This window comes from Eleutherodactylus coqui, chromosome 10, assembly GCF_035609145.1.
Source record: "Eleutherodactylus coqui strain aEleCoq1 chromosome 10, aEleCoq1.hap1, whole genome shotgun sequence".
Lineage (NCBI taxonomy): Eukaryota > Metazoa > Chordata > Amphibia > Anura > Eleutherodactylidae > Eleutherodactylus > Eleutherodactylus coqui.
Genome location: NC_089846.1, coordinates 13703304 through 13721616, shown reverse-complemented (window position 1 = coordinate 13721616; position 18313 = coordinate 13703304). Strand labels below are relative to the sequence as shown.

Genomic DNA, 18313 nt, shown 5'->3' with positions numbered 1-18313 from the left:
AGCCAACTTGTTCTTGCGACGCCCCACCAAGCCCTCCCAGAATGTTGCTACCAGGGCCTCATTGTTCCATCCTAGCTCCGAAGCCAAGGTTGAAAACTGAATGGCGTTTTGGCCTACAGTGAGTTTATTCTGATGAAGGCGTAGTAGAGTGGAGGATGCAGACGTAGTACAACTGGGCTCATCGAAGACCTTCCGAAAGGTCTCTATAAATGCACCAAGGTCAATAACTAATGGATCATTTCTCTTTCAGGGGGGTTGATCCAAGAGAACAGCTGTCCGGAGAGGTGAGACATCATAAATGCTACTTTGGTGCAATCCATGGGAAATAGGTGCAACAGAAGCTCTAAGTGAAGGGTATATTGATTTATAAAACCACTGCATTGTTTGGGATCACCGTAGCAGGCCGGAGCAGACAAACGGGGACTGGACCCAGACATGGAAATGGCCGATGGGTACGGTGCCACAGCTGCCACTGCTGCGGAGGGCTGTGGTACCGCCACGGAGGAAGTAATATTGCTCAAGCGAGAACTCACATTTTGTAGGCATCCCAGGACTTACTCCTGGCATTCCCGTTGTTGAGCAATCTCCTGGAACAACTCCATAAGTCCCCTGCGGGAGGAATCAGTGGGATCCATGGCCTCAGTGTGGTCAACCTACCTATTTAACGAAGGACCGATCTAGGCAAGGCAGTTGACCCTTGGCGAACAGAACGGCCCCGCAATCTTCCTCTGGGACCTGACTAACCCTGAAGGAACACTGAACACATTGCGGTACATACCAATAACAGAACAGGACCAAGAATGGTGCAGGTACAGGAAGGCAAAGGACAAGAATACACGGACAAGACTGAGAAACAAGAAGACAGGGAATGTACATAGACTAGAGAGCCGTAAACATCCGATAAGGCACAAAATAAGCACATATGAGACAAACAGATAAGACCTAAGCTGGTTGTCAGAAGCAAACATGCAACAACACTGAGGCAATGAGTGAGGACTCCCAGCTCAGCTAAATAGAAAGGTAGTTACCATGTCCTACAGCTGAGCTGGAAGCACTGAAGCAGATAACCATTGAAGTGCTGGAGAGAAGTATGCAACAGTTCAAGTTACAGGAAAAGGACGATGCCCGCAACTGCCAAAAACAGCAGGTGAAGGACGAGTCTGAACTGCAGACCTAAGGGCTTATTTAGACGACCGTATATCGGCTCGGTTTTCACACCGAGCCGATATACAGTGTCCTTGTCTGCAGGGGGAGGGAGGATGGAAGAGCCAGGAGCAGGAACTGAGCTCCCGCCCCTCGCCACTATTTGCAATGGGAGGGGTGGGACAGGGGCGGAGCTAAATGCTGGGACTTAGCTCAACCCCCATCTCGCCCCCTCCTATTGCAAATAGTGGCAAGGGGCGGAGAGGGGGCGGGAGCTCAGTTCCTGCTCTTGGCTCTTCCATCCTCCCCCCCCCCCCCCTGCAGACTAGGACACCGTATATCGGCTCGGCGTGAAAACCGAGCCGATATACGGTCATCTAAATAAGCCCTAATATAGTGTTTATTGTACTCATTTTTATAGTGCCTACATATTCTGCAGCGCTGTACAGAACATGTCTCTGTCCCCATGGGGGCTCACAATCAAAATTCACCAAATAGTATGTTGTTTTTTTAGTGCATTCCGGAAGGATTGGAGAGTTTAGTGGGGGGAAGAGCGATTGGTAGCGAGTTACATTAATAGGGATGGAGTATAGGGACTATAGGAAGGATCGGAGTCAGTTATGACCCCAGGGCAGCGGGCGTGGTGCCACACACTGAGATGGAAATATCCAGTTTAGGTAGATTTGAAGATGGCAGAAACACCCAAAATTCAGTATCATAGGAGTTTTGTAGTCGTGAAGGGTGATGTCTTGGGAAGAGATGTATAAATTGTGGGTCATCTACATAGAGATGGGCCTGAAAGACAAATCTGCTGATAGTTTGTGCAATCCTACACATGATACAAGAGTTAACAGTGACATCATAAGGAGTTAACAGTGACATCACACATCAAGCAGTGACACATATACAAGATTGACATCTCACATCCTACAAGAGGCAGCGGTGATATCAAATATAATAAAGAAAACTGACAGTGACGTTGCACATCATACAAGTCGGCAGTGACATCGTGCATCATACCAGAACTGGCAGTGACATCACACATCAGCAATCAGTGACACGTATGAAGAGGAAGCAGGGACATCAAATATTAGACAAAAGCTGACTGTGACATCACACATCAAGTAAGAGGCAGTAATGACATCACACATGATTCAAGAGCTGATTGTGACATCACATATTATACAAGAGTCAGAAGTGACATTGCACATCATACCAAAACTGACAGTGACATGACACATCATGCGAGAGCTGATCACGGCATCATGGATCATACAACAGTGGCAGTGACATCACACATTATACAAGAGTCAGCAGTGACATCACACATCATACCAGAACTGACAGTGACATCACACATCATGCAAGAGCTGATCACAACATCATGGTCATACAACCGTGCCAGTGACATCAAACATCATACAAGAGTCAGCAGTGACATCACACATTATACAAGAGTCAGCAGTGACATTGCACATCATACCAAAACTGACAGTGACATCACACATCATGCAAGAGCTGATCACAACATCATGGTCATACAACCGTGGCAGTGACATCAAACATCATACAAGAGTCAGCAGTGACATCACACATCATACCAGAACTGACAGTGACATCTTGGATCATACAACAGTGGCAGTGACATCACACATTATAGAAGAGTCAGCAGTGACATTGCACATCATTCCAAAACTGACAGTGAAATGACACATCATGCAAGAGCCGACTACGGCATCACGGATCATACAACAGTGGCAGTGACATCGAACATCATACAAGAGTCAGCAGTGACATCACACATCATACCAGAACTGACAGTGACATCACAGTTCATACAACAGTTGCAATGACATCACACATTATACAAGAGGCAGCAGGTACCTCACACATCATAACAGAACTGACAGTGATATCACACATTATACAAAAGGCGGCAGTGACATCACACAACAGACATGGGGATTACAGGGGACAATATGGATTTCAGTGGAGTTTCTCTTTGACCCTAGTGTTAGAGGAGGTAAGCTGGGTTCCTTGTTCTTTGTTCCCTATGTATCTGCAGATCTCCCCCTCCGGCTCCATCAGATGTGGGTCATTGATTTCACCAGAAGAATCGCTATCTGTTCCCAGAAGACTCTGAGATTAAACGCCTCGAAATCCAGCAGAGAAATCAAAGATGATCCAATAACTGGAAGATCTGCAAAGGAGATAAAACCGCTGCCTGCATGACAAGGGAGCTCCATACAGGAGAGCAGGAAGGGGTTAACTGTAGGAGTCAGGGGTACAGCTAGAATGTGCAGAGGTAGCAGTCAGAGTACAGGGGGGAAGATATAGGGGTGCAGCTATAGGTGGTGCAGCTAGAATGTGCAGAGATAGCAGTCAGAGTACAGGGGGAGCTATAGGGGTGCAGCTAATATGTGCAGAGGTAGCAGTCAGAGTACAGGGGGGGGGGGGAGATATAGGTGGTGCAGCTAGAATGTGCAGAGATAGCAGTCAGAGTACAGGGGGAGCTATAGGGGTGCAGCGGTTGTAGTCAAGGGTGTAGCTTTAGAGATTGTTGAGGTAGCAGTCAGGAGAGTAGATATACGGGTGTAGAGGGAGCAGTCAGGTGTAGCTATAGGGGGAGCAGTCAGGGGGGTAGATATAGAGGTGTAGGGGAGCAGTCAGGGGGGTAGATATAGAGGTGTAGGGGAGCACTCAGGGGGGTAGATATAGAGGTGTAGGGGAGCAATCAGGGGGGTAGATATAGAGGTGTAGTGGAGCAGTCAGGGGGGTAGATATAGAGGTGTAGGGGAGCAATCAGGGGGGTAGATATAGAGGTGTAGGGGAGCAGTCAGGGGGGTAGATATAGAGGTGTAGGGGAGCAGTCATTCTGGATGAGAAAATATAGATATAAAGGTGTATGGGAATATATTATGGCTCTATTACTGAGTATCGGGATATATTATGGCTCTATGACCGGGTATCGGGATATATTATGGCTCTATGACCGTGTATCGGGATATATTATGGCTCTATGACCGGGTATCGGGATATATTATGGCTCTATGACCGGGTATCGGGATATATTATGGCTCTATTACTGAGTATCGGGATATATTATGGCTCTATGACCGTGTATCGGGATATATTATGGCTCTATGACCGGGTATCGGGATATATTATGGCTCTATGACCGGGTATCGGGATATATTATGGCTCTATTACTGAGTATCGGGATATATTATGGCTCTATGACCGGGTATCGGGATATATTATGGCTCTATGACCGGGTATCGGCATATATTATGGCTCTATTACTGAGTATCGGGATATATTATGGCTCTTTGACCGGGTATCGGGATATATTATGGCTCTATGACCGGGTATCGGGATATATTATGACTCTATGACCGGGTATCGGGATATATCATGGCTCTATGACCGGGTATCGGGATATATTATGGCTCTATGACCGGGTATCGGGATATAATATGGCTCTATGACCGGGTATCGGGATAGACTCGCTCAGCCGCGGTTTCTGTCAGTTGGATCCGTCTGGTAACATTGGGATGAGCGCTCGCCTTACTCGTCTGTCATTGGACGGCTGCAGCACGTGACTGAACTTTCAGCCAATGGAGCGCGTCGCTGTGGCAGGGGCTGGCGGCGGAGGGGCCGGGGACTCATTCAAATCAGCGCAGCCGGAGAGAAAGGAGACGCTGGAGGATGGCGGGGAGAGCCGGCTGAGACCCGGTGGACACTGACCCCCACCCCTCCCCTGGGTACACGGCCGACGGCGCAGCTGCACCCGGGATACAGGACGGGCGTCTGAGCTGCACCCCAATGCAGTAACCTGAGCAGCAGCCCGGATACCGGCGGACGCCCGAGCTGCACCCCGATATCCGTACAGACTGATGGTGGACTCTGGGGGTCTTCTGTGTCCAGAGCGGAGCGGTCTGGGGACCCCCAGTGGTGGGGCTGCGCCATGCCTGTCCGGAGCCGCTACAACCTGGTGGATGATGGCTGCGACTCCCGGGTGCCGCTGCACAACGAGGAGGCCTTCCAGCATGGCATCCACTTCCAGGCCAAGGTGAGTCCCTGAGGGTGGAACCCCCGGGGTGCTGCAGCCCCTGCACCCCGATATTTGTAGGGACCCCCCTGGTGTGCGCTGAAGCCCCTTCACCCCGACATCTGTAGGGACCCCCCTGGTGTGTGCTGGAGCCCCCGCACCCCGACATTTGTAGGGACCCCCCTGGTGTGTGCTGGAGCCCCCGCACCCCGACATTTGTAGGGACCCCCCTCCTGTGTGTGTGCTGGAGCCCCCGCACCCCGACATCTGTTAGGACTTCCCCTCCTGGCGTGCTGGAGCCCCCGCACCCTGACATCTGTAGGGACCCCCCTGTGTGTGTGCGCTGGAGCCCCTGCACCCTGACATCTGTAGGGACCCCCCTGTGTACCCTGACATCTGTAGGGACCCCCCTGTGTGTGTGTGTGCTGGAGCCCCTGCACCCTGACATCTGTAGGGACCCCCCTGTGTACCCTGACATCTGTAGGGACCCCCCTGTGTGTGTGTGTGTGCTGGAGCCCCCGCACCCCGACATCTGTAGGGACTTCCCCTCCCGGCGTGCTGGAGCCCCTGCACCCTGACATCTGTAGGGACTTCCCCTCCCGGCGTGCTGGAGCCCCTGCACCCCGACATCTGTAGGGACTTCCCCTCCCGGCGTGCTGGAGCCCCTGCACCCCGACATCTGTAGGGACTTCCCCTCCCGGCGTGCTGGAGCCCCTGCACCCTGACATCTGTAGGGACTTCCCCTCCCGGCGTGCTGGAGCCCCTGCACCCTGACATCTGTAGGGACTTCCCCTCCCTGCGTGCTGGAGCCCCCGCACCCCGACATCTGTAGGGACTTCCCCTCCCTGCGTGCTGGAGCCCCCGCACCCCGACATCTGTAGGGACTTCCCCTCCCGGCGTGCTGGAGCCCCCGCACCCCGACATCTGTAGGGACTTCCCCTCCCGGCGTGCTGGAGCCCCCGCACCCACATGTTCTACACCCAGCTGTCACCAAAGTAGCCCCCATTGCTGTGTGACGGGTGCTACTTAATTCCCCCTCCTCTACAGAGAGCGCCTCTGCCTGGTGGAGCGCTCTATACACTACTGGAGGCGCCTCCGCGGTGTGGACCTCCAGGACCTTGTTCTTCCCTCCATCCTGTGCCCCTCATGTTATGGGGTCTGTAGCACGGCCAGTAGTAGTTGGTCGAGTCGTGGCGGTCCTAGTGACGGCGGTCTCTCTTCCTTTTGGTCCGTGTTCTTGGCAGCAGTGAATGTTGGTACATGTGACGTTGGCAGTGGTCCACTTCAGGTGTCCTTGTTGACAGCGGTTGATGTTGGTGGCAATGCTTGGTCTGTTGGATGTTTGTTGGCATCGGTTGGTCTGGGTTGGCTGTGTTGACGGCAGTGCTTGGTCTGTGTTTTTAAGGTTGGTCTGGGCTGGTGGTGCATGGTTGGGTGTTTGTGATGAGGTTAGTCCTGGTTGGCGGCAGTGCGTGGTCTGTTTGAGGTTGGTTGGTGTTGGTTCATGTTGGGTAGTTTGTGAGGAGGTTGGCCCCCGTTGGGTGCTGGCCGGCGGTTTGGGAGGAGGTTGGCCCCCGTTGGGTGCTGGCCGGCGGTTTGGGAGGAGGCTGGCCCCCGTTGGGTGCTGGCCGGCGGTTTGGGAGGAGGCTGGCCCCCGTTGGGTGCTGGCCGGCGGTTTGGGAGGAGGCTGGCCCCCGTTGGGTGCTGGCCGGTGTTGGATGTTTGTGACGAGGTCGGTCCCGGTTTCGTTGGGTCATTACATTCCCCGTGATGTACGGACTGCTTCTCTATGTTCTCTGCAGGAAGGGTCTCTGCCCATAGGGGGCGGGATGGGTTCAGATCTCCTCTGTGATGAGGTCTGTCGGTTCTCGGTGGAACCGTTGGCCACCATCATACCCTGGGGCTCTGGCTTCACAATGACTGCTTGACCTCCATAGTGCGGCCGCTGCCTTCTGTCCCGGGGAAGAGTCAGAAGGGCTGAGGGCAATAAATAGTCCCCTTGTGTCAGACGCTATAAATGTCATATCCTAAAGGAGCCGGACAGTCGGGGTTGAGTCCAGGCGTTGGCTGCCGCCTCCGTGCTTCATGTGCGTCACACTGCAACCTTCACAGCAAACCTCAGCAGGGAGCGAAGTTCTCAGATCCTGAATACATCCTAACCAAAGAAGAACGGCATGCCTGACCTTTACAGAGCGACGCTACACCTGTCTATCTCCATGTCCTCCACTTGTCTATTACTCCCTGTTATCAGCCAGTACAGACTGAAGAGAGGCAAACTGTAGTGTTCTTCAATGGACTGAGTGATGCAGGGAGTAGAGACTTCCTGATCCCTACCGTATGGGATATCTCCAGTGCCCTCTAGAACGCTCCATTGCTGATATAACCTCTGGCGGTGCGGTTACTTCCCCTTTTAAGAGGGCAGGTTGTGGGTGTCTATGGTAAAGGGGCACCATTGGGCCTGATTCTCACACCCACTATGATGGCCATTCTATTCGGTTGTATTCACATGGGTGAGCGCAATCCGTAAAAAGGTCTGACAGATATGTAATATCCAACTTTTTTTCCCCTCTTGCACCCCCCCCCATCCATTTTTCATGCTTGTATTAAAAAAAATAAAGTTCAGTCTCTGCTCTTCCCGTTTTTTTTTTTTACACTTTCATTAAAAACTAAACCCATTCGCATGCATCCATTATTTTTTTTTTTGCGTTGGGTGTGAATACCGCCATGCCAGTCCATGTGTTGTATCTGTGTGATTACAGTCCAGCATTCGCCTGTGTGACTATGGCCTTAGGGCGGGGGTCCGGGGGGCTCGCTGCGGGATCGGCTAACTGTACATTCCTTCATCTGATCTGTTACAAATCCGTCCAGATCCCCAGGGTATAAGCGGCGGTGCGCTGCCTGCAGGGACGGGCGCCACAGACGGCGAGCGGAAGGCATTCCAGACGTTATTAATCTTTAATAACCTCATGCAGCGAGCGTAATAATAACTGCAAACACCTGAGCGGCCGAGCGAGGAAGACTTCATTCCATCAAGACTGAGAGGGGTGATGGTAACGCCGCTCTGGGGCTGCATACTTCAATTTACATAGAATGTGTGATATCACTGCGCACCTCCTATGACATCACCAGCCATTTACACACTGAGCTGCTCCATAGACTGATCTCACTGCCCCCATGATGACATCATCCAATCACTAACCTGCGCATAGATTGTGTGACCCAACTGATGACCTCCTATGACATCATTCACAGACCTGCTTGAAATATTGTGACCTCACTGCAACCCCTTGTGACGATGACGTCCAATTACTGACCTGCTGCACAGACTGACCTCCTTCAATCACAGACCTGCTCCTTCGAATGTGACCTCACTACCCTCCCCTTGTGACACTCTCAATAGACTGTGACCTCTCTCCTTTTAGCCTGTGATGTCACCATTCAATCACTGCCATTTCCATAGACCGTGACCTCACTGCCAATCCCTGTGACATCACACACAGACCTGCTTGATATGTTGTGACCCACTGAGCAATAATCATCCTGCTGGATACAGGAATCTGATATATCGGCCCATGTAAACAGAGGCTGGATGAACATCTGTCTGGGATGATTTAGTGATCCTGGACCCGATGACCCTGGAGGGGTTGGACCCGATGACTTTGGTCGACTCTCAGGACATTTATCGCTTGTCTCCCGGCAGGAGAATGGAGACATGTTCTGCAGAGTTTTCCCCTCTTTCTGGGATCTCCTCCTGTTACGGAGCGCGGTCTTGGCCTGAATGGTGCATGCTGCCTCCTTGTGGCCCGTGTAGTGGATGGAACTAGCCCCCGGTAGTGGCGACAGCCTCGGCTGCTGCGAGTGACCATGCCTGGACCATCCATTCCAGGCAGGAGGCTTCAGTGGTCACCATCCCTAGAGCCTAGAGAGGACGACCGTGTGGCCATATGGACGGCCCAAGATTAGCTCTATCAGCCTCCCCATCCTGATGAAGCGTGGCTAGTATCGTCAGGATGGCCGTAACTCCAGACAGTCAGGCCATCGCTGGAGCAGAAGCTGCAGACCCATCAGATTGTACTGCCTCAAGTCTACGGAGCCTCGGGGGATAGAACACGGGAGCAAAATCTGAGTACGGTGCTGCCGTCCACTGGTGGTCATCAGCGGCAGCGTGGCACCCTCATCCTTGGCCTCGTGTCGCCTTAGTGCTTCGTGCAAAGAGTTCAAGAACCACATCCAAGAGCGGCGCTTCACTGGAACAATCTGCAAACCCCTCGTTGGAGATAAATGCCCCCCGTTCAGGGGCTTCCGGAACACTTATCACATGTTTATGGGCCCCCTTTTAAAATTCTGTTTCGGGGCTGGAGGGGCGTATAATACATGCAGTTGTTCTTCTCTGTTGTTTCGCCGGTTCCAGGTTCCTTTTTCAGATGTCCAAGACGGCGACGCAATCTTCAGACTCCGTAACCCCCACAGCGCGTTGGTGCGGTTAGGATTTGTCCACACAGGGTAGATCTGAGAGACTTAAAAATCTCATTCTGCAGAGAATCGCCCCAAATCCGTGCGGATATTGACATGCAATCCCCCCCCCCCCCTGGCCAATCGGAGAGGAGTATATGTCAAGGTGCTTCCTAGCCATAATACAAGTTGTGTCTGAGAGACTTGGGTGGAACTCGCTTGGGACAGCACACGGTCACCCATCCATGTGCCGTCTGATGTACACGGGTCTCTCACACTAACGTGTACAACCTCACAGGCCTATATGCTGTCCGTGGACTAACACCTCACATGGCCCCAAATACACTAATGGGTCGGAGGCGGCCACCTTGGACAGCCAAAACCTGGGTCAAGAACTGGCGGATTGGAAAGGCAGCAAAGGAGAACAACTCTATACTTCACCTCCAGAACTTTGTCTCGAAACCGGGTGGGGGTCACACGGGACGAAAAATCTCACGGAATGACCGCACCGCAAAAAAATAGGATAAGCGCAGCTTCAATACCCCCGGGTTTGGCGTGGCCTCGTCGTTGGCATTCCGCTGCGGACAAGTGGACAAGAGTTTTGCAAATGTCATCCACTTTGCTGGCTTATCCCGGGTTAAAGAGCCGCAGGCGGAATGTGTGAACCAGCCCAAAGAGTTAAACTACGACCTGAAAAGTTGTGGCCAGGACTTTGGGCTTCACCCCCTCCCAGCGCAGACCCTTCCTCCATTGTTCTGTTTGTTCGCCATTATGGGGTCGCACCGAGCAACTTCATCGGCTACTGATGCCACAGGACACCTTGGAGGTCTTGTAGGGTCTGGGCTCAGAGGCGCCGACCCAATATGAGGCTGGGGGTGTCTGCTATGGCTGACCAGTGTATGATATGTAGATAGTGACACGTATGATCTGGGTGCGGTTTTTAGACCAGAAACGGGGAATTTTTACGCCTGCTCCGTGAGGTGGGTTGTGCAGTAAGTGATGATGCCGACGGTTCGGGGTCGGCGCCTTTAATCCTTGTTGTCTTTTTTTCTAGTACATCGGGAGTCTGGACGTGCCGAGACCCAATAGTCGCGTGGAGATCGTGGCTGCCATGAGGAGGATCCGGGTGAGTGAGCAGTCATGTAGCGGGTATATACAATGTGACTGTGTATAATATATATATAATTAGTGGTGGCCTATAGTGACATAACCGACCTGAATAGGAAGGCATGGATGCGCTACATGATGGTACTACACACGGACCCCGGGGGGCCCCGAACATGGACTTTAATTTTGTGTAAGAGTAAAACCCAACTGCAAAGTAGAGGAGTAGCACGTGAGAAGCTGAAATCCACTTCTTGATGATGGCAGCACTTACAGGTGAGCGGGCGCTCCAGCGGGGATGTGACGACCTGTAAGTGAGGTCGCTCCCCTCTACGGTCTGTCCACCGGGTGCTGCTGGACTCTCTGCCCCTGTGTGCCGTAGGTGATGCTAAACCCACTTCTTACAGGGGGCACATACTTTCCCCATTGCTTCCAGCAGCCCCAGAGATCAGACCTGTCCCTGCGCTGTCAGCACTCGTTTCTTGGCATGCTTTGCTGCTTAATGCCAGCGCTGTCTCCTCAACCTTCACGCAGATGGTGAAGCCTTTGTAGTGCCGGCTGACGGCTCCCCGGTGTCTGCGGAGAGACAGGAACCCCCAGAACACAATAAATCTGTTGTGATTGACACTGCAGACAGAATGAGTAATGCCGGAGCGACGCGGAGGCTGCGTGCTACCTGCGGGGGGCGCTGTGGTACCTGCTGCATCTTGCCTCATTATGGCGGAGCTGCGGGTGATGGGTACATCCAGAGAACGCCCCGGACATGGGTTGGGGTGCCGGACGTCCCAGGTTACTCCGCTGGGCACAAGGGCAGCTCTCACCCGTGTATATATCTATCGATCTAAAAATAAGGGCTTTTCTTGAACATGAATTACCCAAAAATAGGCCATTTACAGTTTTTCAGCTCGGGTTATCAATCTGAGAATCGCATGGCTGCTGTGAATTAACCCTTTGGGTTCTTTTCTCGTGCCAGTTCTCTGCATCTTGGAATCGGACGGAACTTGCACAGGAAAATGGCGTTACGGCCCGTTCCCACCGCGTATCTTCTGTATTATTATTATGGCAGGATCGGCTCGGGGTCGCTCTTGCTGGGGTCAGGGGTCATGCCTTTAACCAAATATGGAGTCAGCAGCCAGACTTGGGTTTTAAACAGACACTCGTCAGCTCTATCAGCACGGCTGCAGTAAAGGCCCTTTTACACGTGCCGGCGGTCTCTTCAGCGCTAAGGTCGTTGGCGCTCGTGCAGTTAAACCGAAAGACTTGCCGTGGGTTTCTTGTCCGCTTCTCGCTCAGCGCTTCACCTCCTGTGGGAAGCTCTGAGCCGGGAGCGTTTACACGGGATAAGAAGATCGTGTGCCAGCGAGGGTTTTTAGGCTGACTGAAAAGTCAACTTAAACAACTGCGAATGATAATTGTTACGTGTAAATGGGCCTTTAAAGTAAAACCAAACAAAATGCCTCCCAGGTACTAATACATAGACAAACCCTCTAACGGCTGGAGAGCTTCTGCCTGCCTAGAAGACACATGCAGCCGTACTGACAGCTCACAACTACTAGCTCACAGACCAGCTTTCTGTGCTCCCCAGGTAGAGCAGCTACTGGCCTGTCCAGCTGCTCTGTAAAGAGGTTCTACAGTCCGCGGCTGCTGTCAGTGCCAGGCTACATCCGGGGTTAGCGCGGAAGCTGCTGATCTGCCCCCTGGGTAGTGGCCCACGCTGGTAATTGCAGGCGCAACTCTCATTGAAATCACTGGGACCCCAGCCGTCACACAGCGGCTTCTGCTCCCCCCCCCCCCCCCCCCTCCCATGTCACATACCCCTCTCCTCCTAGTTTATCATAGCACATTAAAACTGCAGCGTGTCCTTAGTCCCCACCATGGCCCAAAACCGCTAATTAAAGTCTATGGGATTGTGAAAAATGCAGCAAATATGCGGTTGTTCGTGTATTCGCCACGGGTTATTATGTGAGTTGCCGGGGGGGGGGGGGGTGATATCTCCGTCCCGCTACGTCCTCCAGTCTTGTTCATTGCTGTGGTGCTTGTAGCGGGTTTCTGGCGCACGTTTCCGTAATCCTCAATGCTGGGCGATGCGTCAGTTGGCAGCCAGAACTGGCATGGGCGACAGCCCTTCAGTGATGTGCAGTTGGAGGACTTGGCATAGGGGACATATTCTTGTTTAATTGCTGCATTATCGTGGCCCCTTGATGCCACTCTGTGGGCACTAGATCTGATACTGGTACTATATAGTGGGGTATGTGGTGAGTGGGTACATAAAGTGGTACATATAAAAGTAAAGTACAACTGTCAGTATTTATGTGACACTGGAGAGGTGGGACCTGAAGTCTATGTGGCCGAAGGGCGGGGGGGGAGGAGAGTTTGAACCTGAAGTCTGTGGGGCCGAGCGGTAGGGGTGGGATGGATGGACCTTTAGGCTGTGGGGCCGAGCGGTAGGGGTGGGATGGATGGACCTTTAGGCTGTGGGGCCGAGCGGTAGGGGTGGGATGGATGGACCTTTAGGCTGTGGGGCTCTAGGGGCTCCGTAAGATGCAGCTGTAGACTTGGTCGCGCTGTAATGGATTGTGGGATGTGTTGCTGCAGTTTACGCAGGAGGAGAAGGGTTTTGCGCAGTTGACGGCTGATTCGCTCAGGTTCTGGCTGCCGGTATTCTGGGTGCGCAGCTCTTGGGGTGACCTGATTCCCCCCCCCCCCCCCCCGAGGGGACATCCGTGTCTTGTCGCCCTGGGACCTCCACACAGATCTCAAAACTTTGACTTTCTGTAAATAACGGACTATTGGCTAATAAGTGTAGTGCTGGATTCTTTATCAATGGCCGCCGTACAACCGGCGCCGCTCATCTCCTGGGGAAGCTGCAAGATTGACAGGTAAACATGTGACCTATGTAATCCGTGTTCTCCCGTTCCGACTACCCTATACGTGTCTCGTTGCGGGCGGCTCCAGTTTTGTGCAGTCCGGTTCCTTCTTTTCCGTGTGACCGCTCACGAAGTGTATCCGCAGCGGTTAATAACCTTCGATGGATAACTTATTGTTTTGTTTTGCAGCTCCGAGCCGCCATGTTGCTCCAGATTTTATTGTTACGTGAAATGATCCGATCGCCCCTCGCCGCGAAGAACAGCATGAAGGTTGCCGGGCGCAGAGCGTGCGTCGCCTTATCCTAATGCCGTTCTGCAGAGCTCAGATAAATGGGCTCCGTGTTCTCCATTTGCTCTGCAGGGATTTGGCTCCTGGCAGCTTGTTAGTTGGACCCTTGCCTCGCAGCGCCGCCGCTCTCCATCCACTGTCAGGGTTGCCACGGATACGGTGATCTTCAGTCTTCTTTTAAGCTTTCCCACTTGACGGGACACGTGACGGCGTCTTATAGTCCTGATGGATGAGAACGTATGAATAACGATTATCTTGGCAGCCGCTCCGCTGCTTCCCTGCTGTCACTGATCAGCACTCCAAAATAATACCCCGATGACTAATGGAAGGGGCGCGGGTGACAGCTCCCCCGGGGCGTGGCATGGGAGGTCCTCCCCCTCCAGGGCGTGGCACAAGTGGTGGCGCCCCCCCCCCCCCCCCAGGGCGTGGCACGAGTGGTGGCGGTGTGTGTCCGTCCACACACCCCACCACCACCAAGGCGTGGCATGAGTGGTGGTGGCTCCCCCCTAGGGCGTGGCACGGGTGGTGGCGGCTCTCAGCAGGTTTTTTTGAGAAAGCAGTTATCCGAGGGCGCACAGCGGTCAGACCTGGGGTTGGTGGCCTTCGTGATGCAGTGCATGTAGCTCTCTATCATGGCTGGCATTGCGGCATCCATTAGGAGCAGCTGGCGAGTGACATCTTGGGATCAGTGGCAACATTTGGCAGTCATGGGTAAACTTAACTGACTGTGACCGCAGGCAGATTGTTGCCTGGAGTTGCACTTCTTGGCTGTTCTCGGACTGCGGTACCCACATTGTACCAAGACTGGTTGAACCATGGACAGACATCCGCCAGAAGATCACAGAAGGCCATGTGTGGTTGATCCTAGAGGTGAGCATCGGGTGGCACGTTTGGCATCTCAGCAGCAGTCTCTAGACTGTGGCCCTATTGAACAAATTTGGGATCTGCTGTAAGATCTGCACCCACTGTCTGCAAAATGCGCCCCAACTGGCAGAGCTGCTGCAGCGGGCATGGGGCGGGTGGCGTATGGAGGACGTTCACCGCCTTGTGGAATCTGTTCCCTGACGTCTGAAAGCCATGATCTCCCAAAAAGGTGGCCCGACCCGTTCTTGAGTAGGTGTTCCTAATGCAGCCATGGCTCAGTGTCTATAGTGTACAGGCCAACCCTTTCCCATTATAGAGGGAGACCGCAGCTGGTGGTCCCGGACCCCACAGCATTCTCTAGACGTGAAATCGGGGGCGCTCTGATGGATTCCTGATGCTTCGATCGCTGCGGCAGATAAGCCGCCATTCACATCTGTTCAGTGGAGGGTACTTCAGCTGGGATATGACTGTGTGCTTGTCGCTCCATGTAGAGGGAGGGGGACGCTGGTGGGACCCCCGAATGTCACGTTGTGATCTACAAGGAGGTCTTTTGCTCACATAGAAGGAAGCAACAAGAGTGAAGAACGTTCAGATCTCATCGGGGCGTCTCTGCAAATGGGATGAATTCTAACGGGGTCTAAACTTGCTTCTGAAGAATGGTGCTGGACCATGTGGACCCCCCGAATGTGAACCCCGCCTTGGATTCTGTCATGGGTTCCATGACGTAACGGAAAAATAGCGCAGCAAAGCAGCGGGTCCCATTTCGGTTGTAAGTGGAAACCACAACGCCGATGTGAGATCCGTCCGGCAAGAACACCGGGAATCCCTTAAGGGGCTTGTAGTGGAATTACAGGGCCCCTGCTCCGGCGCTGCGCCCCTGTGAAGTTGTCGCATGCGCACAGCGCAACTTTTTGCAACCGCTTATATGTGCATGTGCTCCCATGCATCTCAATGGCAGAGCGCGCATGCGCATGCACATGGTCAGCTGAAGTCACGCTGTGCGCATGCAGGGAAACCGGCGGTGTAACGGGGCGCCTGACGAATATCAAACATCACTCCCTGCTCTATTATCGTTGAGCCCCATAACGTAGTTTATGAGGACTCAAAGGTCATGATGGGTGCCCTTTAAATTCCTTTCTTTAATACCTCTGCTTGCTGTCAGTGAATGTGAACATTCATCCTGGTTCAGTGATCACTATACAGACTGGACTCTCTCTCGAGGCTTGCTGGTCATCGCCCTGGTAGATGCGCCCGCGCTTGGCGCACCTTCCTGCCCTGGACAGGACTCCGTCGTCTGTAAGACTTTCTGTTGACGATTAAAGAAAGTGGCGCGGCTCCTCGGCCCACCCTGCTCTCCGCCTGACCCTCTAAGCCAATGATCTGTGTCTGATGCGGGAGTGCATTTCATGTATTCCTTTTAATCACGGATTGTAAGCTCTTAAGCCAAACACACGCTACCAGTAATGGTGCCATATGCCTGTATCCTGTCTGCTCTCTAGGATACGCTGAGCCCCCCACCCTAACAGATGGCGCCCCCCACCCTGCGGTATTAAGGTCTTAGGACACTTGGTAATCCCTGGCTAGTGTCGGCTTCTGGCGCCGGAGCTGTACCGCGCACGTCTGAGCGCCAGGACCGCGCACATCTGGGGCCCTCTTCTCCGTGGTCGTCGTATATACGGGACGTATCGCCCCGCAATCCGCAGACGCCGTAATACCGCAGTGTGCGGTAATCAGCAGATATTGGGGATGTTGGGGGGCTCTGACAACCTGTGGGCCGCGGTTTGGGGGCGGGTTGTCAGCACTAATAGATGAGTAGCTGTTAGTCCGTATTTACACAGCAGAGAATCGTGCGAGGTCCGTGCGGCGCACAACTTTCTCACTGTATTAACCCTTTGTGTTGTGCTGGAGAGCTATAAAGTGCCACTTCTGCCCGCTACAGATAATCACCGGCTGTATGGCGGTCCTCAGCGGTGCAGCAAGAGGCACAACGTATGTTTATGGGTTTCCCCAGAGACCGCTATTATCCTATTAATCCCCCGCGTGCAACGGTTGCGCAGTATTCGTTTTCTGCCTGACGTCGTGTGATTCGCTTTTGCGGTCTGGTTATTTGTCATTGATGCCACAAGGCGGTACTGCCTGCTCACGGCGTCTCGGGCGCTGTGTCCTCTTAAAGGGAACCTGTCACCTGGAGAATCGTCTCTAATCCAGCGCGATGGCGTTAAGCGTTGTCGCACGAGCGGGAAGACGTGAGTACGTAAAACATTGAGGAAACCTTACTGGGCAGAATTTGGTTTTGGAGGCGCCGCCGCCACAGATCTGCCGCGCCAAACGCACATCAAAGGATTGTGACGTACACTACAAATCCGCTGCAGCCGACGGGCTACGGATGTAAACTGCGCACCGCGGGTCCATTTCTGCAGATTTTGGGCGGATTTCAACAAGATTTTGAAAGTCAGAGCTTGTGGTCCCAGCGGTTCTGTCCCTGCTCCGTCCTTACCACCCGCCTCTATCTGCCCTATTTACCCCCTACGTGCCAGTAACCGCTAGTGTTCTCTGGTTTCTGCAGTGTGAATCATTGCTCCTCGGTTTCCTCCCGCGCTGCACATCTGTTATTGTCAGACTCTTCTGTCTTAATTAATCAGCGCTCTATAATATACCGCCGCACCCCGTGATATTTCCGTGCCAGAAGCAATCCGTATGGGATTATTAATATGGCGTCTGTCAGCTGGACGTCGGCGGATCCTGTAACCCGGAATAAACGTAAATGGTGTGCGCCGCAGGCCGCGATACGTTTTAGTTTTCGCCAGATTCCAGACTGAACGACATTGCATCCGTAGGACGCGGGAACGTGGGCAGCCGTACGCTCGCCTCCTGTATGGCGCTGCAGGGTGACTTCTCGCCGTCCGGGATGCGTCTGCTGTCTTATTAACTCCTCTGCCGTTTCCTCGGGGTCCTTGGAACCTCCTCTGTCTGCAGACCCCCTTGTGGTTTGCCGTCTCCCCTGGACATTACTAGACGCTTGCTGTAGAGGGGGGGACAGTTTTTCGACTTTATCCGTGTTTTGCCCTCTATGTCAGAGGTGACTTGATGACGTCATCGGATCCGTTGCCTGTTGCATTGTTATCCGGAGCATCGGGCGCTGTTGGCGCTTGTCGTCGTTCTGCTGATGGTCGTTGCGGTTAGTCGGTTTGCTCTTCCTGGAGCTTTCCTGGGTGTTGTGACTTATTACGAGGGTCTTTGCAGTGTCTTGAGCCTTTGACCTGAGGATGGCGCCGCGGCCCCGCCTGGATAACGAGGTGTTATTGTCGGCCGGCGATATCCTTGTGGGAATCGCGCTCGTTAAAGCCGCCTCCAGCAGAGCTTTACTGAAATGTTCTTTACAAGCCTGGGAAACGCGGCCTCCATTCAGCCGCTCTGATGTCATCGCTCAACGGGCGCCGTCAGATTGTCGTCCTCTGTAAATGAGGCGAAGGAACGCTCGGGCTTTATTATAGACCCGCTCAGATTGTCCTCCTCGTCCCAGAAATAACGCTTTGTAACGTT

At 53.2% G+C, this 18313-nt stretch overlaps 1 protein-coding gene across 1 annotated transcript in view; it reads left to right on the top strand.

The window, feature by feature from the left end:
* The first annotated feature begins 4831 nt into the window (after positions 1–4831).
* LOC136580064 (carboxyl-terminal PDZ ligand of neuronal nitric oxide synthase protein-like) overlaps positions 4832–18313 on the top strand; it is a 52921-nt gene continuing 39439 nt past the window's right edge. Inside the window, exons 1-2 of the mRNA XM_066580277.1 lie at positions 4832–5215; positions 10701–10772. Coding sequence (XP_066436374.1) covers positions 5111–5215; positions 10701–10772 — 177 coding nt within the window. The 5' untranslated portion in view covers positions 4832–5110. The remainder of the gene's footprint in view (positions 5216–10700; positions 10773–18313) is intronic.